The 23,067-nt window shown below is 45.9% G+C and overlaps 1 protein-coding gene across 1 annotated transcript in view; it reads left to right on the top strand.

Annotated features, from left to right (window-relative positions):
* The window catches only part of LOC115323378 (arylsulfatase B), a 45,240-nt gene that overhangs the window by 7,983 nt on the left and 14,190 nt on the right, over window positions 1-23,067 (top strand). The window contains exons 3-6 of the mRNA XM_042291610.1: window positions 7,462-7,621; window positions 8,458-8,570; window positions 16,981-17,091; window positions 17,175-17,297. Of these exons, the coding sequence (XP_042147544.1) occupies window positions 7,462-7,621; window positions 8,458-8,570; window positions 16,981-17,091; window positions 17,175-17,297 (507 nt within the window). The remainder of the gene's footprint in view (window positions 1-7,461; window positions 7,622-8,457; window positions 8,571-16,980; window positions 17,092-17,174; window positions 17,298-23,067) is intronic.

Genomic DNA, 23,067 nt, shown 5'->3' with positions numbered 1-23,067 from the left:
GCGTCCGCTTTCTCCATAAGTAGCTGGGAGACAATGGCTGCAATCTACGGAAGGAGCTCGTCGAATGGCGGGGCTGCAATCGAGTTTAAACCTAAAAAAGAAAACTGTCTGCGCTGTGACACTGAGCATGTCGTTTCACCATGACCAGTGCCACAGCGCAGACAAGACTTTTACAGACAAGGTTTTTTGGTGGGTCCAAACAAATTATCAGCCCCGACATTCGTCAAGCTCACTCGTAGATTGCAGCGATTGGTTCTCCCAAGTGCTTTGCAGGAAAGCAGACGCTGCAAATGTTTTAGAGTGTACACTCTGAAACAACGTCTCTGAAATAACTTTCCTGTGAACCACAGATAGTGTCACTCCTGTCCAGCAATTGAACGATCTTAACAAATGACGAAGCTCGGAATTTGATTTCACAAGAACAATTCTATACATTAACGCGTCTTTGTAAAGCTAAAGTAGAGCGCAGCTCTAAAGGCATTTTTATTTTGTGATATACTGTGGTAAAGAATTTGAAAAAATAAAAATTATACATTCAGCGGCAAAATTCACTTCTTGTGACCTAGACACCAATCCAGCGTCCCCCTTTAAATTTAGGGAAGGGAGAATCGACGTCACGTGACTTGGCGTCACGTGACGTGGATTTCTCCCGCCAAATTTAACGGGGAACCTGGATTGGTGGCTAGGCCACAAGACGTTAATTTCTCCACTAAATTTAGTGGGTAACTGAATTGGTGTATACAGGTGTCACAAAAGAATATTTACAGGTTGTTTTTTTTTACAGCAATAATAAACTAGGCATCGCCGAGCGCTCATTCTCCGCCTAAAAGTAGCGCTAGAGGTCACAACCAGATGCCAAAGTTTCAGCCCGATCCGATGACTTATTCAAAAGTATTAATTGATATTGTGAACAGTTCAAAGGCAAAATGGCGGCTGACGAGGTTTTGAATACATGGGGCCCTATGGGGGGGGGGGGGGGGGGGGGGGGGCACCAAAAACCGAAAACGGGCAAAAATGGGCTCCTTTTTCTCATTGAATTTTTCAGAAAATCACTTATAAGTTTTGAATAAGGTATCGGATTGTGCTGAAACTTTGACATCTGGTTGTGACCTCTGGCGCTGGCTACCTTTGGGCAGAGAATGAGCACTCGGCGATGCCTAGTTTATTTTTGCGGTAAAAAAAAACCTGTAAATTTTTTTTGTGACACCCTGTAGATGTCGTGACATGAATTTCACGCTAAATTTAGCGGGGAAACTGAGTTGACGTATAGGTCACGTGCCGTCAATTTTCCGAAGGTGTATTGGTCACGGGACGTCAGGTTACGTCACATGACGCCATTTTCCTGCCAAATTTAGCGGGGAAACTGAATTTATTTATATATGTATTCATTTTAACCCTAAAAGGCCCGTTCGGGTATTACATCAGGGGAACGTGATGGAAAGACTGGTACAACTGAACCGAGTGACAACAAAAAGAGACAAAGATAAAAAAAAAGTACAAAGCATGATTTGAAGGAAGAAAGCATTTGGCGCAATTTCGCCCTTCATACATAAGATGTAAAAAAGATAGCGCAGAATAAAAACATGTGCATCAGAAACAAGACACTCACAACAAGAAATATTGCAGGGATGCAGGACTATTCAAGGTTTCACATGTTTAGTGCGGAGACAAAGGGCTGAATGTCACTGGTGGAGGCAATTTCTCTATGGATGCTGTTCCAGTCCGATAAAGCGAGGAGTAGTGGAGAGTTTTTAAACATGTTGGTTTGTGCAAATATGGGGTTAATTTTGAAAGGGTGATCTAAGCGGGACGACATGGTGGTGAGCCGATAGTATGAAGGAGTCCCTAAACGTGAGAGACTGTAATAAAGTTTATGAATAAATGATAAGCGTGCGAGGTGTCTTCTTGTATGAGGAGATGACAAGTTAAGTCGAAGTTTTAAACTGCTTACACTTGTAAATCGGGAGTAGTCGCAAGCTATAAATCTAGCAGCATTGTTTTGAATAGATTCAATGTTATCTGACAGATGCTTAATGAGGGTGCCAGATGGTGGATGCATACTCGAGTTGAGATCTGACAAGGGCATTGTAGGCCAGACGTTTTGTGTCCGAGTTTGCTTGGAACGGTGAACAGCCAAAAGTTCGCGACGCCTTGTTAGCAATGTGTTCAATATGAAGGTAGCCAAATGCTTGACTATAGAAACTCGTGCCTCGAGGAAACGAAGAGGAAGATGTTTTCCCCGTAAGTCCCCGCAGCCTCATGACGTGTGGGTCTAATTACTCTGGAAAGTTTTCCAACTTCACCCCGGAGCAAGGCGGTCACGGGACAAAGAGACCGATTCAGTTTGTCCAATAAATTTGGCGGAAAGAACTAACGTCACGTAACCTATTAACAGTATAAATAGTGAGGTTATCAGTTTCACTGAAAGGCAACATGAAAAGGAGGGTCTGGCTGATGTAGTTGGCGACTTAAACAGTCGCCTCCGCAGGAATAGTCTCATAGTTAAGGGTCTGCCCGAACAAGAGCCTCAAGCATGGGATGATACAGAGAGGAAGGTTGAGACATTTTTCTCTACACACTTAAAAGGAAACTGAAGCGGTTCTGTATTTAAGAAAAAAACACTTCAATGGCCTTCATTCGGTTTCCAGGATCACGAATGTCGAGTTCATTTTTCAACTCGGTGCACAGAGGCTGCATAAATTAATTTTTAAATTACCGCCGAAGCCCCTCCTTTCTGGGGCGTGACGTCACACTAGCAGTTTTCGGAATCTGCTCTATCGCATCTTCAGCGCCTGTCAGAGCTATGCACGCGCACTCTTGCTATTTTCAAAAAGGTCAGAAAGAGACGTCATGGCTGGGGTCAGTGCGGAAAAATATACCTGTCAGGCAACGTTATTAGATTAGCTCAGTTACGGAACTGCTCATAGGCGCCGCATACACGAACAGTACCCCCCCCCCCTCACTCACCACGACTCACCAAGCGTCGCTCGATGCGCCGCCAGACGACTGCTTTGGTAACGTAATCAGGATACGTACGTTTCAACATTATAGAAACGTAAAAACCGTAAAAACCAACGGAAAAAAACTTTTTGTAGTAACTTTTATTGGAGTTCAGTACAAAGGGGGGGGGGGGGGGGCGTGATGTTTCCTAAAATCTTTAGTTTGCAAGGTTTTGCAATACAATTAATATTGTTTTCATAAAACCATGCCTCAGCGGAGGTTTTAGGTAGCGCGTCCCGACCTAGGCTAATCTTAACTTCGGGGTCGAATTCCCGGCACGCCCGCTGGGGACACGGGGTGGTATCCCTGTGACCCTCTCCACTGTATCTGTTTCGGCTCCGAAATGGCCGATAGAAGCCAAAATAGATGTTACGTGTAGTTCCTTGAGTGACCGCTGCAGGGTAAATGGCGGCGTTGTGATCGCCATTTGGTGCTTCAGTCAGCTGGGCTCTTCGGAACGCATAGTTATGAAACGAAAATATAGATGGCGCTTCGATCGACGCTTGGCGGAGTGGGGTGAGTGAGGAGGGGTACTCCCCTCCGCGGGAGTTCCACAACTGAGGTAATCTAATAACGTTGCTGTCAGGCTTGCGATCGCACGCCCTGCCCACACGTGCGGCACGCGCTTAGCGGCCCAAAGATCCCAGTATGACGTCACGACTGGTCGGAGGTTTTTCGTGTTTCCTCGCGTTTAGTTACATGTCCGAGGAAAATTAACGTGATATTCAGATTCACGGGATAAAAATACGCCAGAATTCACCTCTAACTCGTTTTTTTTCAAGAAGTATGTCAGCTTCTCTTTATACATAATTGTCGGAGAAAACTTGAGCCTGCTCACCGACTTGGACCCCGCAGACCCGGATTTAACCACCGGATAATTATAAAATTCCTCAACTACAAAAGCAAGAGTGAGGTCTTGGGTAGTGCGTGCAATCTAAAAAAACCTGACACCGCCTGAAGTATGGGTCGGAGGTGACTTCTCACCTAAAATGCAACTCATCCGCAAAAGACTGAGGGACATCGCAAGGCTGAATAAAGGCAAAAGCACATACTGGCTCTCCTACGACAAGCTTTTTCTTAACAATGCGGTTTAGAAACGTGATTCTAACGACGGACAGGATGTGCCCTGTCAAAATCATTACTCTTGGAACGTTACCAAGCGGCAGCCTTTTCAAATCTAGTGTCGTTGAGAAGTTTGGTCAGCTGTCCTTTCTTGTCGCCAACTTTCGGAGTCTAACACCGAAACAGGATGACTTACTCCCTTTTATTGATATATGTTCCGCTGACGTCATTTTGGAAACTGAGACATACCTCAGCTCAGACATGGCAAATTCAGAGTTGACATTTGCAGATCTGTTTTCAGTCTATCAAAAGGACCGGTTTTACTCCAGGGGAGGGGGGCGGGGGTTATGAACGCCGTAAAAACGTGCATCCCATTGTCATTTATTCCGGACTCCAAGGCAGAGTTTATTAACCACTTAACAGAACTTGTAGACGATTTACAGTCTAAGTTCCCTAACACTCCTAGAGTCCTGGCAGGTGATTTTACCTATACTGGTATAGACTGGACAACAAATGAAGCTTCTGGCAACTGTACAAACAAGAGGGAATGCCTAAAAGTTCTTGAGATGGCGAGCTAACTAGAGGAGATTGTCCCAACCCCTACACGTGGAGATGCTGTGCTGGATTTAATTTTTACAACGCAGCCTGAGCACTCATCGGTTAATGTTATGACGAAATTAGAGATTATTGTGTTGTACATTGTACCTTCTCTTTATACGTTTCAAAGCGTGATATTATCGGGAAACAAAATTTTGATTAAAGGAGAGCAGATGAGAAATCTTTGATGCCAAGATTGTCTATGTTTTACACCTATTTTTTGAGTGGGTTTGATGAGCGTTTCGTAAATAGAAATTGGATGTTGTTTCGCGGCAAACTAATAAAGTTTTTGGCTGCCTGTATTCCTGTTTTAAACATAGCACCATGTCTACGTTCCCCATGGTTTACATCTAAAATTAAACGAAGTATCCAAAAACGTTTATATAAGCAAGCGAAGAGCTCTGACTTGGACCGCGATTGGACCTCCTATCATGCGTATGCTTTATGCTGCAGGAACTTGATAAAAGAGGCCAAGCAAGGTTTCTTTGACGCTGATGTCTCGGATATGCTACGGTCAGACTCGAAGAAATTTTGAATGGTTGTCAACCCGCACCCTGTAAGTGTGCTCCAGTGCTTTGGTTCTGGTGACACCTTGGTGAATCTCAGTTGGCCAATCAGTTCAACGAGTTTTTCAGCAGTGTTTTCACTGCTGAAGGCATTCTTTTTGATTCGACCATATCAGAAATATCAGTTGAAAGGAATTTGGAAGGATATTGTAATTTATACCTATGGCGTTATATGGGGTTATATGTACCATTGACCGACTCCCCACTAACTCTAGTCCTGGCCCGGATGGCATACCTACAAAGTTATTAAATCTAACCAAATAAATTTCTGTACCTCTTCTGGGAGGGCTGTTCCAACAATCAAACTCCATGAGTAAATTACCAGACGATTGGAAATATGTCACGGTTGTTCTTATACTTAAAACGAGAGATAAAAATTAATTTGACAACTACAGACCCATATCACACGCCTGTGTTTCCTGTAAACTTCTAAAACACAATATATCCCACCTGACTACCAATCAACTTCTTTTTATTAACCAGCATGGTTTTCTGTGTGGACGTTCATGTGAGACGCAGCTGTCTGCGTTGTTAAATTACCTTCATCATTTTGTTCACCTCTCCAGACACGTTGACGCTATCTTTATTGACTTTGCGAAAGCGTTTGGTTGCGTACCACATAACTGGTTGATATATAAGCTAACTAAACTAAAATTATCCACATGTGTTGTTAAATGGAATAAAAACATATTGGCTAACAAACGCAAATCAGTTGTGGTTGACAAACGCCTGTCTTTCATTTTTCCCGTGACGTCAGGTGCCCCGCAGGGATCTGTATTGGGTCCTGTGCTTTTTCTTATGTACATCGATGACCTTCACTCTAACACCTAATCTCGCACTCGTCTATTCGCGGACCGTCCCGTTATGGAACCTTACGATAGTATAATTTCCCAAGATGACTTGGACAAAGTTTCCAACTGGTGTGAAGCTGATGAAAATAAATACACACAAAACAAAAGCTATGACCTTCACCTCGAAACGACATCTCACTCCTCACACGTACTTCATTGGAAGTGACGCCATTGAAAATTTCTCATCCTTTAAATACCTTGGCGCTCATCTCTTATGTGACCTCACGTGGAACCTAAAGGTAGTAAAACGCTTGACTATAGAAACTCGTGCCTCGAGGAGACGAAGAGGAAGGTGTTTTCCCGTAAGTCCCCGCAGCGTCATGACGAGTGGGTTTAATTACTCTGGAAAGCTCTCCAACTTCACCCCGGAGCAAGGCGGTCACGGGACAAAGAGACCGATTCAGTTTGTCCAATAAATTTGGCGGAAAGAACTGAAACATAATTCAATCGCCTCACTACAGTTGTTTCAGATAATCATATTCGCACACGATTTCAATCGCATTGATCGGGGAACTGTTGTTAAGGATGGCTCAGACAAAATGCCTTTTTTATTAGATATTCATTATGTCATGTTTCCTTTCGAAAGCCAATAGAGGTACTCTTAATGTGGAATGTTTTTCTGGGTGCCCTGGCCAGTTCTGCTGGTGGATTTATATTTCTTAATATTACTATTAAATACATGCCAGTGGAACACCTTTACCTAACCTTGTAAAGAGGCTTGTATCCTCTTTAAAACAACCACCTCCAGTTTTTTTTTCTCGTCATACACTTCATTTTCCTGTTACTAAACGTTTGTTTTATTTACACCTGCCCAGTTTGTTTTAATACTTTTAGGCGCTCAAAGTGTTTAGATAAATGCCATCATGGGTAGCACTATGTTGCATGTTATGGGATAAATATTTCTAATATTCAATGCTTGGAATAATATAGTTTTCGTCGTGAAAATTGTTTCACTGTTTGCAACTCTGTGGAATAAAGACATGGAACTTTCAAGTCTGTATGAATTAGCCATTTTAATGCATGGTTACCGGATCTTCCAGCATCTGGTAAACATCCACTACCCATGATTCCCTGGCTCGCCCTAAGTGCCTTCCGATGAGGTCCGAAAAAAAAAAAAAAAAAAAAAAGCTTCTGATGCATTCTGGTGAATCCCGGCAAATCCAGTCACGTATAGTGTTTTCCGGTGAATCTAGGGAAATCCGGTGGCTTCTGGTAAATTCTAGCGATTTCCGGTAAATTCAGGCCATTCTGGAAGTGAAAAGAGGCCCATAATCCAGTAAAATCGATACTGTACCGGCAATCATTTCTCGGCAAAATATATTTTTCAATAGAGCGTGTCATGAGTCGTCGAATTAATCTGGATATTTTATTGTGTTTATCCTCAGGGATGGGGAGACGTTAGTTTTCACGGTTCCACCCAAATACCAACGCCAAATATCGATGTCCTGGCGGGAGATGGTGTCATACTCAACAACTATTACGTGATGCCGCTCTGCACTCCATCCAGAGCTGCCCTGATGACTGGGTTATATCCAATTCACACAGGTACAATATTGGCTTCCCCTTCTAAGCACATGAGTTCGGCTTTCATATAATGGGGACAATTTCTTTGGTTCCTGGCAAAAGAAAGTGATTGCTTACGTGCGTTGCGATTAGGTCAGCCATGTGTTTGTTGTGTCGCCTCTGCGCAGAGAAGCAGGTACTAAAAAAGCTTCACGTGCAACACTATGAGAAATCCTTGAGTATATACTGCTCCAGGATGCACCCCATTCAAGAATTATTGTATTCCGTTTAATCAGTTAAATCCAATATGAACCTTGTGCTGGGAGAAAAAAAAGAGTAGATATTGTTTTACCACCGAGATGGCATGAGCATTGGCGGCTTAATATGCTGCTAGCACTTTATATTAGCTTAGCCTGATTAAAGGAAAACCGATGACTGGTGACCCAAGTGCAACACCGAGTCTTATAATTGCAGGGGGCTCTAAGACTGCACTTACATTTTTCGGAACACTCAGAGATTGCCCAATAATACCAACTGCCAGCCAAGTTCCCTTAAACATTCAGACAAATCAGAGTAACAGCACCTACTCTATTAAACATAAAAATTTAGGGAAACACTTCCCCTTTTTCTAGAAACGTGTCCTAAACTTTTGCTATCTACTGAAGTCCCTGTTGCTATTCACTTTTTTTCAATGTGAAGAGTTTATTCATAGAAATATTTTAAATACATTGAACTTTCCTTAAATTGTTTCTACGCGTCATATCATTAGTCACGTTTTTTGTTGTTGTTTTTTTTTTCAGGCAGAGAAGCACGCAAAAAAGCAAATCATAAAGTTCTGCACAGTTCTTTAAAACTAATCAGTTTCTTTATTGTCTTAGGCATGCAGTCTAGCGTTATCCTGGACGCTGCCCCGTGGGGCCTACCACTGGAAATAAAGATCCTGCCGCAGCATTTCAAAGATTTGGGCTACGAAGTGAACATGATCGGCAAAGTAATCTTGAGTGATAATTATTCTTCGCGTTATATTGAGTTAGATTGTCGAAGAAGTAGAAGCGCCTGCGCGTGAACTGTCATAACATGTAGTGGACCAATTTTTTTAATAATGTCAAGCGAGCGTCGATCGCCGGGACGGCCAGCGCTTGTGCCGCGGAAAAATGCAGCGACACGGGAGAGATTAAGCGCGTGCGCACAAAGCCCTTTCTGGTGGAAGCGTCGTCTGCTAGGCTATTCCGTTGACGGCACACAGCCCCTATTCCATAGCAAAGGAGGGCAGGGCGCTTGCAATGTCGAAGTGCATCGCCGATACGGCCCTCTTCTTGAAATGCGTTCAAAATCCTATTGACGTTAGCCTGTGTAACCCCGACTGTTGTTTCTATATCCCTTTGCGTCATGCCACAATCGACATTCTCACGACGCGTTCCCGTGTTTTTATGGGCCCTGGAGGAGGCATAAAAGTGTGCGCGCCCTCTGGTCAAAAAAAATAAGAAAAAAACTGTGACTACCCGGCTACTGTCTACATAAGCTAGATGACGACAGCAACAACGCAGTTGATAACACAAAACACCAAGCCGAAGCGGAAACGCCGTCTATACTCCGTTTCACCTTGCACTTTGTGTTGTACCGCAGCCGACGCTGCGAGTTATCTTGGCCAGTCCATCGCTAAAAATGTGTCACGTGGCCTTCCCGTTAAGTATAACTGCGCGGGGAAGCACGATATCACGTGGCAGGGTAAAAGCACTAGATTGGTTTTGATGCCTCGTAGCATTGTCTGCGGTACATAGTTTCAATGCATCGTTGCATTAAGTGTGTCGCGTCACCGTATTTTTATTTCTGTTGGTGTCCACAAAAGTAAACGCAAACATGAAATTAACAAAAAAAGTAAATTAACCTCGAGATGACGCGCGGTTTACGCCACGCCGGTACAGTATCACGCAAGCAAGCGCTGTTCAGGGGGGCTAAGCTCGGCACGGAGGAGAGATCAAGGCGAGTTCCCCGCCAAACTCGCCGCCCGTCGCGATTGGTCGGCGCCGTGCATGACGACACGCGCCGTCACTCCCTAGGTCATGACGTCAGAACGGAGGGTTTGAGGCGGTCGGAGATTGGCCTATTCGGAACTCGCGGCGAGATGCTGTGTCGTCATTGTGACGTGGCAAAAGCCGCCGCGGATAGGAAAAGCTTGCCGGCTCCGACCTAGGCGAGTTTGGGCGAGTTGGGCGCAAGATGAGGGAGAAGCATCCAAAATGGCAGCGCATTCGTTCGTGTTTCGCCGTCGGCTTAGCTATTTAAGCCACGCCAATGTGTTTGACATGAACGACGTTTATTTCCAACAACACTATCGCCTCTCGAAAGACGTGGTAAGGTGGCTGTGCGATGAACTGCGTGGCGAACCGGGCTTGAGGCGATGGAGCCGTGAATGGACCGTCGTCCCCGTCGTGAATTCTACATACGAATTCTACTAAGTGAATTCTAGAGACAAATGTTTTTACGGCATTCTGCAATCAGAAACGCAATTTATCATTACCTACAGGCTTTTACAATTTTTTTTTGTTTGTTTGCTGCGCTGCGTGGATGCAAGATAAACGCACTTGATAAAATTGAAACTAAAACAGATGATAGAAGAAAAACAATGTACATGAATGACGCAGACTAACAACTGTGTAATTTCTTTTTCGTCTTTCTCCCTCCACACCGTATTTTGGCAAACAAATTGGTCGTTAGTTATTTATACAGCAGGAGAACATGCCAGAACATGGCGACATTGTCACCCCCTGTCGATAAGCAATTTAGCCAGTGCAGTACGACTGCTAGCCTGGTGTCTTTAACGTGCACCACGCAGTAGTGATACACGAACGCACGCCGGTACGATGTTCATTCAGATCGACACGTGCAGGGGTGGGGATTGAACCCAAGATCCTGGGTTCTGCAGCGCGAGCTTTCGCTCCACGTGCACCCTATTTTGAAAATATATTGTGGCAGTGTGGCGGTGTGGGGCTAGAAAAATGAGAAAGAAATTACAGAGTTGTTAGTCTGCGCCATTCCTGTACGTTGTTTTTCGTCTATTCTCTGCTTGAGCGTAAATCGTTATCAAATGCGTTTTTCTTGCCTCTACGCAGCGCAGCAAACCATCACAATGTATAACCACCTAGCCCATATGCATTTGTATAATTAGGATCCGTGCTGTTACCGATTCTTATTTGTCATTTACGATTTAAATAAAAAAAAATTGGGTTCTGTGTATGTTTTACAGCCTAAAATTTGGCCTGCCTCAACGGGCGATGATTCTCCCAGCTGTAGATGAGAAATTTAACCAGTGCAGTACAACCGCTAGCCTGGGGTCTTTAACGTGCACCACGGAGTTGTGAGTCATACACGACCGCGCGCCGGTACGTTGATCATCAAGATCCAAAGGGGCAGGGGTGAGGATTGAATCCAGGAGCGGAGCGTAGGGACAAATCGGAGCTACGCTGGGGAACTCGCCGCCGCCCGGGGGGGAGGGGGGGGGGGGAGGGGGGGGGGGGGTAAGAAATGTAAGAGGAAGAGTGGGAAACTCGCCGGGGCGGAGTCAGAAGAAGCTCCTCCCCTCACCCGTTACGTCGCATCGGAGAGATTCCCGCCAAAGGCGAGCTTAGCCCCCCTATCTTTGCTCAAAGGCGGTTATCTATGCCAGCAGATAATGAACAGGGGCTGTGTGGCCTAGCAGACGACGCTCGCAACAGAAAGAGCTTTGTGCGCACGCGTCTAATCTCTCCCGTGACGCCGCATTTTTCCGCGGCACAGCGCTGGCCGTCCCGGCGGTCGACGCTCGCTTGATAGTATTAAAGAAATTGGGCCACTGTAGATAGAGCACCAATAGTTTTTCTTTCTCATGGAAGTCGTATTTGTGTTTTCGCTGATTATTTTCAAAAGAACAAAATAAGGATATACAACTGTTAAGCCACGAATTTCAGAATATCGGTTATAGCAGCGTAAAGTTGCAGGCTTAGTTGGTCTTTGAATTAATATAATTATAATAATAATACCTATTTATTTTCTTTTATTATGATGGCGCACCATCATAGACGATGTAAATGAAGTTGTATTATTATTATATCAATTCAAAGACCAACTATGCCTGCAACTTAGGCGCATATGGTGTTATAGCCGATATTCTGAAATTTGTGTCCCAATATTTATACACTTCTTTCTGTCGTTTTGAGAAAAAAAAACGACAACAAAAAGTTGCATTGTGCCGCTTGACTGTTTCTTAGTTTCCTACAGTTGTTAATGGAGAGCGTGTAGGAAATACAGAAAAAAGTAATGCACACACACAAAAAGCAACAATTGGAACTCACATGACTACGGATTCTAACCTAGCAAATCAACAAAACAAAGACAAAAATAGAAATCACATGGAAAAATACAAACGAAAATGTTTAAACGCTGTAGTAAAAACCTACATTATTTACATAAAAAAAAAATGTTTAACGAATGAGGGAGTGCAAATTTATGCATTTGAAGTCCATTGTTCGCTGAATTGTCATCCTCCACTTATCCACGCAGCGAGTGGGATGCGCTGGTAAATTTTCCTCAAGAGACGCAAAGCACTTTTTGTTTTTTGCTTTAGCTTTTTTTATTTTTTTTATCTTAAAACAGACGACATAGTCTATATTCATATAACGTGTAAATTGTACTTATCTTAATGTTCCTAAATAGCTTAGCTGCGTGAGTATCATAACGAACATCACATACGCTCCTTAATCTTTTTTCTTTTTTTTCGTAACAAAAACTGTTTTTTTAATATTGGTAAGAGTTGATGAACCCCAGGCTAGATGACAGTGTGTTAAGTATGAGAAAATGGAGACTTTTAAATTAACAAATAAACTTTCGTGGGGAACAAAGAAAGGTAGCGATTTAGGATCTATATCACTCGAAATAGCTTTGGAATAAGATAATTTATATAACAATCCCAGGACACGTTCTCATTAAAAAATACGCCCAGCGTTTTTAAGGAACTGACTATTCAGGTGGGAGAGGAATTCAAACTTAATGATTTAGAAAGTACATCCTGGTGGGTAAACTGTACTAACCCGTTGCATCGTGCCCCTGAACCTCTTGGTAGTATAGAAAGCGGAATGCGCCATGGTCTCTGATCTTGTACAGCCCCTCGAATTTATTTCGCTTTGCATACCTTCACATTTTCATGAATCTCATTACATCGCTACAGTTGTATTTTATAAAACTTTGGCCAGTAAGGGGAGCGATTGCTGTCTTGCTCTAGCCTCTAGCGGTGAAGCGGTCTAAGTGGCTGAAGGCGGGACCGAGAAGTCGTGACTCTGGAGCCCTGATAGCGCTCGCTATTTTTATTGGGGCAAACGAAGTAAGGAGGGTTAATGATGAAAAACAGCGCAAAAGACACGAGGACAGAGAGGAGAGAATTACGCACAGGTCAAGGCGTTGTTTTTGCATTTTATGAGTTTCTACATGAGCGTAAACCCGCTAGCCCAACTGTCCACTCTAGTAAGGAATAATGATCGGTTTTCTGCGCGCATGGCGGTGCGGTGAAGTCTTAGGTTGTTCTTCCTCACTGGCTTATCTGATAAAAATTGCCCGGGACCAATGATTGGTCCCGGGCAATTGTCAACAGTGGGTGATACGCGGCATGGCGCCGCCGCCCGCGCCGGGCTGGCTGGCCCTCGAAGAGAACGCTGCGTGCGTAGTCACACTCTGTGCGACGCGACTGGCGCGCCGCCGCGCGGCCGTTAACGAAGGTAGGCAGTGAGAACCCCAGAGAAAACGAAACCGAAACTACGCTACATACTTTGGTATGCATTGAAGTCGGAGCGGTGCGGTTGCGCTGGGTTCACAGCATGAAGTGCTTAGTTATGCCTCGTATCTCGTGGGGACAAAGTTTCACAGTTTTTCACCTCGCCGATGTTTTGTGGGACAGCGACAACGATGGACCCGCGCCGTACTACGCAAAAAATTTGGTCTCCCGATCATATCTGCCACTGTGTCGGTACGGCTGACATATTCTACACTGCCGCTTTGCGCTCTGCGTTTGTTTTCGTACCAGTGACGCTTACATGTGTTAGCGCCGATGGGACGAACTGAAATGCCATCCCACACTGCGGGTATGCAGTGCCAATTTCGTTGGAGAAATACCCTCCAAAGAAGTTCCGTCCCCATCGTACGTGTCGATGATATTTACGGACAAGTAGGGCACGTATTCTGTACTTCATGTAGAAAAATTCGAACGGTAAAAAACAAAAAGTGACAAATATAAATCTAAGGACAACTACAATGAAACTCGGAATAATTGGAGAATCGACGATTGAGTATGGAAGTTTATGTGGTGTTCTTTCTTTTTGATCAGCCTCCTTTTGGATGTGGAAACGCTGACACCTCGAGTTCTGTAGACAACTTTTTTTTCTCGGCTTTAGAGCCACCTATCACAAAGTTGTTCGAACTGGAAGTACCGTCCACTGGTCCCTTCCTACCTGTAAAATGTGCACCTCCTACGATGAGTGGTGTTATCTTAACAGCCTTTGACGGTCAAAACTGGTTCCCATTTAGTTACGGCGCCTAAACTAAATTTCCACTTGGTTTCGCTATGCCACCTCTTTTTGGTATAATAAGTGTTGCGTCAAGTTACGGTCAGGTCAAAGTATATGTGTGCCGAAAATCAGCACCTCGCGCAACAGGTTATTACACAACAGCTGACCGCAAAAGCCTTTGACGGCCAAACCAAACAGTTTTCTCGGCTTTAGAACCACTTTTCGTAAAGCTGTTTCAGTTGGGCGTGCAGTCCACTAGTCCCTTCCTACCTGTAAAGTCTCCACCTCCCACGACGAGTAGTATTCTCTTGACAGCCCTTTCATGGTTATAATGGTTCATGGTTACCATTGAGTTTCGCCGCTCAAACCAAATTTTCACCTGGTTTCCCTATGCCACCTATTTTTGGTGTAATAAGCGCTGTATCATTTTGCTGTCAAGTCCAAGCACCTGTGTGCCCAAAGCTGCACTTCGCACAGCCCGGTTATAACACAACATTTTGGGTCCAATATTGGATGTCCCGTACAGCTTTATTTCTTTATTCGTTTGAAACGTAACTTTCACACCTGCTGCCTTAATGAAACTTGGCAGACTTCGTGCACAAACTTAGTGAACACATCACTCGCCTCCAAATATCATCATTCTAGCAGTCCCGTCTACAACGACGAGCGAAACAAATTTACCACTCAGAGCAATTATGGTGGTGGCCGTCTTACTTCTCGGAAAATTGCTCCAACCCCTTTTTTGGTCGCAACTAGAGAAATTACCCCCAAATAACGACTCAAACTCAATATGTAAGAAGTGGAGAACAGCTAGATGCCCTTCTTAGGTCTGCCCCAGCACTCATGCAACGTCGCCCTCAACGTATCGGCTCAAAAAGCAAAAGTTTCGTCCGTGCGCGCTTCCGCCGCCACAGCTTCGGATGCGGAAAGGCGCCGCAGGCTGCTGAACGCGCCTCACTGTCGAACGCCAGCTCCTCCGCTAGCCGCGCTACGGCCTATGCTCACTGCGCCGGCGGACAATGGGCATAGCGCTGAAGCGCGCTTTAACCTCACCCCCCCCCCCCCCCCCCTCCCCCTTCCCCTATCCTCCCGGTGACGCAGCTTCGCGGCGACAGTCTGGGCGAATCATTCGCGCACCGCAGTGGTACACGCGCAACATCGCTGCGAAGCGGCGGCGTGAAAACGGGGGAAGGGGGGGGGGGGGGGGGGGGGGGGGGGGGGAAGGAGGACGTTGGTTCAAATGCGCCCCAGTGATATCCAAACAACACCTAACGGCCGGTAAAGCAATCTCGCACTGCTATGTGTGGCGACGAAGCGTCCTCTTCGAGGAACAGCCAATCCGGCGACAGCGGCGTTGCCATGCCGCGTGTCTCCCACCGTCGAGAAATATGCAGTGTTCATCTAGCCATGCCTGTGAGTGCGCCCGTTACAGTCACTGAAAACTTAAAACACAGGGCGTAACGAATGCAGGGAAACTTATTAGCATCGCTTGGCAGCCAATGAGGCTGCTGCATTGGTCGATATGAGCGTCCCAGAACAAATCACAACGCAAGAAACCTGACGATAATGAGCCAGGCACTGCGTTTGGTAAGCTTGCAGTGACTATACGTCAGGCAACTGAGGGAGAGGAGGAGACGAGAGCGCTCGGGGACGTCAGAACGCCGAGCTCTGGTTGGAATGACTAATGGGTCGATCTAAAGCTAGTGGCCTTTGTCTCCAGTGCACTGGTCAAACGCATTCGAACGCCGAACGTCGGCGTCCACCGTATTCCTTTCGCATTCGAACGTGTTCGACGAGTGCAGCGGACACACAGGCAGCCAGCTTTAGCCCTATCCACCAGTCATTCCAACCAGAGCTTGGTGTTGTGGCGCCTTCGCCCGCTCTTTTCTCCTGCCCTCCCTCCGTTTTTCTTTGCGTTGGAACACCACTGTAAACTTTCTTGCCCAGACATGTGATGCGCCAAGATGGCAATGAATAAGAAAAGTACTTTGCAGGAGACAATTAGCGAGCTTGCGAACAACCAAACATATTCAAAAGTACTCCGTGTAAAACGAAGATTTCGCAAAAAGAAATTCGAATATATATATAAACAAATATCTGCAGATGAATGAGCCGTTCTTAAGAATCAAAATTTTCAGGAACCCGCCGAAAGCCAAAAATTGGCGGAGCCAGGCTTTCGGCGGGTTCCTGAAAACTTTGATTCTTTGATTCATTGGATTAAGTACGGTTCATTCATCTGCACATATTTATATATATATATATATATATATATATATATATATATACTAAGGTTAGAGTGAAATATCCAACTTAGTTCAAAAAAATATTCAGACCTTCATGAGATTACTTAGCATGCGCGCTTAAGGCTCACTTTTTCACGCCATAAAGGTTGTTTATTAAGTTTGTGTTTCCATTTTCTATGAGCTATGGTGTCGTGCGACACTCGTACACAACTCGTCAGCACTCAGTCACGTCTTTAGTATTTAACTTAGAAGTTCCTTTGAGCTTTTTGAGCTATTAAAACAGAGGATCGCGTAACATCTGAGCTTCCTACATAAATCATAACCAAAGTTGGTTTTCTGAAAATATTCTTGAAGCCTCGGAACAACAGTTGACGTTCCGATATCAAATAGAAGAAACAGAGTTTTCTTCTCGAAACACTGGCTTTAATTCAAATAACTCAAGGAGGTTCCTACATTGTCGAGGTAACATATGTTTTTTTTTTTGCATAATTAGTATTAATCATTCAGTCCCAAAGAAATTACTCCTTTGACCATTAAAGAAATATTTACGAAATGCGGACGAATGCAGTCATTTTCAATTTCAGTGATTAACGGAAAAGCCTGGGTAAATTTTTTTCGATTCCAGTGGCATCTGGGGTTCTACAAAACAGAATACACTCCGACCAGACGAGGTTTCGACAGCTTCTTTGGATTTTATACAGCTTACAACGATTACTACAATCACACCGCTGGAATGGTAAGTGATGTGAGCACAGACAGTACAGAAGTGGTGAGGACAATATGACGCGTCTTTGTAAGACTTCTTGGGACGTCTTTCAGGACCACATTGGATACGACTCCAGAGACTACGAGACGCCAATCTTGAATGAGACGGGATATTACAATACCCATCGCTTTACAAACAGATTTCGTTCTCTCGTTGGAAACCGCAACAAATCAAAGGTACTGCTTAACCTAGCTTGAGCAGACTTGTGCCCGTTACTTAAAAATAATGTAATACATTACAATTACAAAATACCGAGTCTCAAATGTAATTGATTACCGTAACAAATTACATTTTCTGAAAACTAACGGATTACTTAACTCGTTACGTTAAAATTACTTTCACGTTACTTTTAACGTACACATATAAAAATATTGAAACAATTCTGTGTGTAACACTAGTTTCCATTTCTCATACACCCGCCTTATGGTAGTCCTTGAAAAAATAGCGATTTATTTAATAAGAATCAGAATGTAGTTGCACTCCGTTCACCTGTAAGATGACAAGGCAGCGAAAGCTGCAACCACAGCCGCCATCCCGCTGGCTAACGGCTAACGGAAAGGATCCCTATTCTGCAGACAAAGCTAGCCGTGGGCACGATCAATAGCAGTGTCTACTCCGCTAGGAGGTTCGGAGGTTGGGGACCGATCTACGGAAAGCTCCCTTATGAAATGGGCTCTTCATAGACGAGTGCATCGTCGCAAAACTGGGGTCTCGTGCCTGCAGGTGTGACGCACTGTCAGCTTATAACTGAAAAATGCAGTGGAACGACGCTCGTTTTTGTACTTTCGTCGAGCGGGTGGTCGCACACTCCAACTGCCCTAGTTTCTGTATTTATGATATTTCTAAGAAGAAGCGAGTAATCAAATTAATCCGGTACACTAATTTGAAAGGAAATTTCATTATAAAGTACAGTCGCAAAAAAGTTACGTAGAAATGGCAAAATTACTTGAAAAAGTAACAGATTACTTTTCAAGTATGCTTGAGAGATCCACACCTGCAAAAAAAATATACAATATTCTTGGCGTCCCATACATAATGTCAATAATGTTTCTACATTTAATAATTTTTGATAGCTAGAAAGGCACGATGTATCACCTCCCAGCGATCATTTTATTTCAACGTCAGAGATGACAACTATTTTCGCCCCTTAGCCTCCGTGGCCGTGGGAGCATAAAAACCGATATCTTATCTCATTTGCTCAGCTGATTGAAAGAGATAAAACATTTGGATTTTCGATCTTCTGATCGAAAATCGAAATGGATCTTCTGAGAATGTATGGAGCGCCTCCAATGGATGACGCTCGAGCTTAAAGAAAAGCATTCCTTCGACAACGTGGAAAACGCGGGGGAAGATAAGCATGATATTTTATGTGCTCGCTTTTCTTGTAACGTGCGCTGAATCGCTCATACAAGTACGCATCGTACAAATAGAAGGGGGTGTCATAATGCTTTATTCCATAGGGAATATTCACGAAAACTACTAACATTGAGTTTAAATTAGGTGCTTAATTACGTTCAAATAATTAACTTCCAGTTAGTAAATTTAAAGGTATGATTTTAATTACAAATTCTCTGGGCATAATGAATATCCCCTAAATCAGCGCACCTTACAAAAATATCTGGCATGCACAATATTTTTTCGCCGTTCCGAAATAACATTCAATGTGGACGCGTTTCGAACAGCATAGTCCTTCGAACTATGCTGTTCGAAGTACAATAAAAACAAAACAAAAAAAAACACTGATTCTTGGATCACTTCCGTCGTGCGGAGACTGCGCGGTGCCGCGTGTTCATTGCATGCTTTGGCGACAGGGGAGTAGAACCACTGGTGCCGAGATCCGTTTTGATAAAGTGGTTACGCACGCACTAACACAGACCGGCTACCGAGGGAACATTTCTCCGCTGAACTCGAACGGCTCCTGAAATCAACGGATTAGGATATCCAATTCAGGTGCCGCGTCGTCGACGGAACTTGCCGCACGCTTGCATCAGTTTCGCGTAATATACGGGTTGCATAACACTGGATAATAACCTCATGGCTCACCATCACGCCGCGGATACTGCACTTTCGTCTGGTTGCCGTATTGCATCGCCATTTCTCCGGTTTACAACACCGCGAGGTAACCCAACGAACCAGGGTATCAGGAGACAATAGAGAGTTTTGGTAGATCGTTTTTTCGTCCCGATAACTATACGATGCATGCCCAAGGCCGCCGGAAGGGAGTGGAGGTATCGTCATCGGGGCGAAAAAACGATCTGCTAAAACTCTCTAATACGGCGCAAAATCGCCAGGGAGTCTGCACAGAGATAATTCACAACAAAACAGCACTAGACTACGAAGAATGCTCCTCCGTCTTCGACACAATCTTGAAAAAAAAAAAGAAAAGTTAGCGTTTTTATTAATTGTTGCATACCAAGTTAACTTCGAGTCTGGAACAACCACAGACGCTACAGTGATGTACTGGTTTTCCCCCACGTAACCAGCAACAAACCCAGCTCAGCTATGCGGGACGAGGAGCCCCCCTCCAGCACTGTCTCCACCGTCGCCCCGCAAGTTTCCTCCTTTCCAGTCAACGGACCCGCAAATATGGTTCGTCCAAGTCGAGTCTCGATTCGCCACTCAACGAATCACAGCTGACATGGCGATGTTTTTGCACGTCGTGTTCAGCCTCTCCCCAACAATCGCCACAGAGGTGCGGGATCTGCTGCTCACACCGCCAGTCATCGATGCCTAAAACACCCTAAAGGCACAGCTGATCCGCCGGACAAGCGCCTCAGAGGAGAAACGCCTACAGCAACTCTTGACCGCAGAGAAACTTGGCGAGTGGACACCAACCCACTGTTAGAGGCGGGGTTTGAGCCGCACGTCCTGGGGCTTCCTTACCCTCGACGACGTCCATTTCCCGATGTGAAGAACCCAAGTGTTCAGTGGAGGTGGGAGACTTGGCAACGTAACGAACGGTTTAATGGACCTTTTCCGAGAAGCGTTCTGCGCACGCGCGAGCGCCCGATGCCAAGCGGCGGAAGTTGGAACGAAAAATCGAGGAAATTCGGAACGAGGTTGTATATTAGCGAGTAGAACACGTAACTGCAGCATATATATAATTGGGTTACACAAAAAAAGAACGTCGACGAAAAGGAAAACACGACATTTGGGTGCACGCCACGGATTCCCCCCTTTAAGGTCGCGCTGGGCAAGCGCAGCTGCTCAGAAAGCGAAGAAACTGGTAGTGTAGCCTCCATAATCGATTGGTAGCGCAGGTAGGTCACTTCCTCGATTTTTAGTTCGTGCAGCCACCGCCTGGTGCCGTCGGTACGTGGAAAAGGTCCATTGCATGTTTGCAATACAGTCGTCAAAACCGGAGAGAAAATCGGAGCAGTGTCTCGCTCCGCCTTATATGGGGTCCGTCTCTCCCTCACTCCCCGCCAGGGTAGCAAAACTGCCGCCAATGCATGATGCAGCAAACGTTCGCGCGCAGTTAGGCCACGTCTCTCTGCCTTTCCTGAGCGCACCAACACACACACACAGACACACGCACACACACACACACTCACACACGTTCCGTTGACGTCACGGACGCGTCGACACTCGTTTCCGCAAACACACGCCCCGACAGTCGGGTGAGTTTGTCATGACGGTCCCTTTTCTTTGGGGGAAAACGCTTCTCCCCGGTAGGGAAATTTCCCTACCGGGGAGAAGCGTTGTGCTGTCCTCATTTCCGCTGCGTTGAAACTCGGAAACCATAGCGAGTTTTAGTAGACCGTGTTTCCCCCTCCACTAAGCCGCTCCGCTACCCGGAACTCTACAGCCAAGGCCATCGGCACGCAGGCGCGGTGGCGGTTTCTTCGTAGCGGAGGATTAGCGGAGGGGGAAACACGGTCTACTAAAACTCCCTCATATCTCGTGGGCTGGGCCGGAAAGTAGGTCACGCCTGATCCTCTCCTAATGGGGTCGTTCCTGTTTCCGAAGACGACCTTGGAGCCGGACAACAAAGCAGCTCGCCCACGATCCTTCGCCCGCCCCCAAGGGTGTGGCTGGAGGAGAAGATGCTTTCCACCCTTTTGTGGACGACCGGGTCGTTACCGCTCCCAATGCGAAGGTCCGGGACCAGAGAAACCTCAAATGGCCGGTGCACATTCGCTGGCCTCAAGAGGTGGGCTTGGAGTAGGCCTTGAAAAGACTCTGAAAGCACTAAACAAACTCCCAAGCCTCTTACAACGGAGGCATTAGCGGAAACAATCCGAAGGTCCCGAGGTGCGTTGTGATCCTTCGACACGAGGTGCCGCTACTGGTCGATCCGAATCCATGTAAACGTAGTGGTTGAAGCGGATCCGGTTCGCTAACTGGATCCGATGCGCTGCTGTCGCACCCATGTAAACGTAGCCACTGAGTCCGACGGTCACTGCATGGCGATCATGAACCAAGCAGCCCCGCCGCAGTGATTAGTTTGCTATCTCTCGGCTCCCACACAGGGGTTGCACAGGGGGGGGGGGGGGGGGGGGGGGGGTGATCCGCAGAGTCTTCGTTGCAGCGTACAAGCTGGCAGGGCGCACAACGGGCACGTGAAGGTTGATTTTCCGCGCGGCAACAGTTCGAACACATGCTTGAGCTGGGCTTTTTGTTCGCCAGTCGGAGAGTTCCTATTCTCGCCTCTCCACATGGTTTCCAAGCCCGCGCCAGGGGACTGACACCCGTGTGGCGATTACCGAGCCCTCAACCGCAACACAGCAGAAGATCGCTATGCGATTTAGCATATTCACGACTTCACCGCATCGCTCCTAGGCACTACCACTTTCTCCAGGATCAATCTGGTACCTGCTTATTATCAAATTCCTGTCGAGCCCTCGCACATTCCAAAGACCGCCGTCACCGCACCTTTTGGTATATTCGAGTTTGTGCGGATGCTGTTCGAACTCAAAAACGCTGCGCAGACCTTCCACCGTTTCGTAGACCAGGTGTTGCGGGGGTTTCCCTTCTTCTACGCCCACATTGATGTCACCCTTGTGGCAAGCAAATCGACCGACGAACATCTCGGACACCTCCGAACCCTGTCCATTCTTCTGGCACAATTTGGAATTGTCATCAATGTGGAGAAGTCCATTTTTGGCAAGCCCGATCTCGACGTTTTCGGCCATACAGTCAATCCTTTCAGCACCCACCCATTCGCCATCAAGGTGCAGGTCACCCAAGAGCTCCCAAGCCAATAACCAAGAAACAACTCCGGGAGTTTTTCGGCAGGATAAAATTCTATCTGCTGTTTCTCCCGGGCTGCGCAGAAAAGCTCCATCCGCTGCACGGCATGCTTCCGGGTGCACGTAACTCCAAAGCCGAGCTCGCTTGGGACGAGCACACTACTTCCGCATTCGATCTTGCCAGACAACTTGTCATCACAACAACCATGCTTGTGGATTCCAAGGAACCAGTCCTACTTTCGGTAGCCAGCGATACTTCGGACAACGCCGCTGGCTCTGTACTTCAACAGGAAGTACGCGGACAGTGGCAGCCGCTTTCTTTTCTTTTCCCAGAAACTGAGTCCCACCAAGCTGCGTTACAACAACTTAAGCCGCGAGTTACAGGCGGCGTACTTGGCCTTGTCGCATTTCAGGCACTACGGCAAAGGTAGATATTCCTTTTTTTTTCTTTTTTTTGCGTTGACCGATCACAAGCCCCTCGTGCACGCTTTTCGTTCTCTGCGACCAATGTCATGTGTCTCGGAATTTACATCGGACCTCCGGCACGTTTATGGAGCAGAGAACGTCGTGGCTGATGCTCTTTCACGAATAGGCACCTGCACCAGCGATACTCTGGCTGTCGTCGACTTGGTAAAACTGGCAGCTGCGCAATGCGACAACGCGCAACTGCGCGACCTCCGTCCAACACCCAGCCGGCTTGTGTTCTGTGAAGTCCCTCTTCCCATGTGTCCCATCGACCTCATCTGGGACACAA

This window comes from Ixodes scapularis, unplaced genomic scaffold, assembly GCF_016920785.2.
Source record: "Ixodes scapularis isolate PalLabHiFi unplaced genomic scaffold, ASM1692078v2 PGA_scaffold0__279_contigs__length_252992795, whole genome shotgun sequence".
Lineage (NCBI taxonomy): Eukaryota > Metazoa > Arthropoda > Arachnida > Ixodida > Ixodidae > Ixodes > Ixodes scapularis.
Note: the sequence above shows the minus strand (reverse complement) of the source record. Positions and strands in the feature narration are given on the sequence as shown.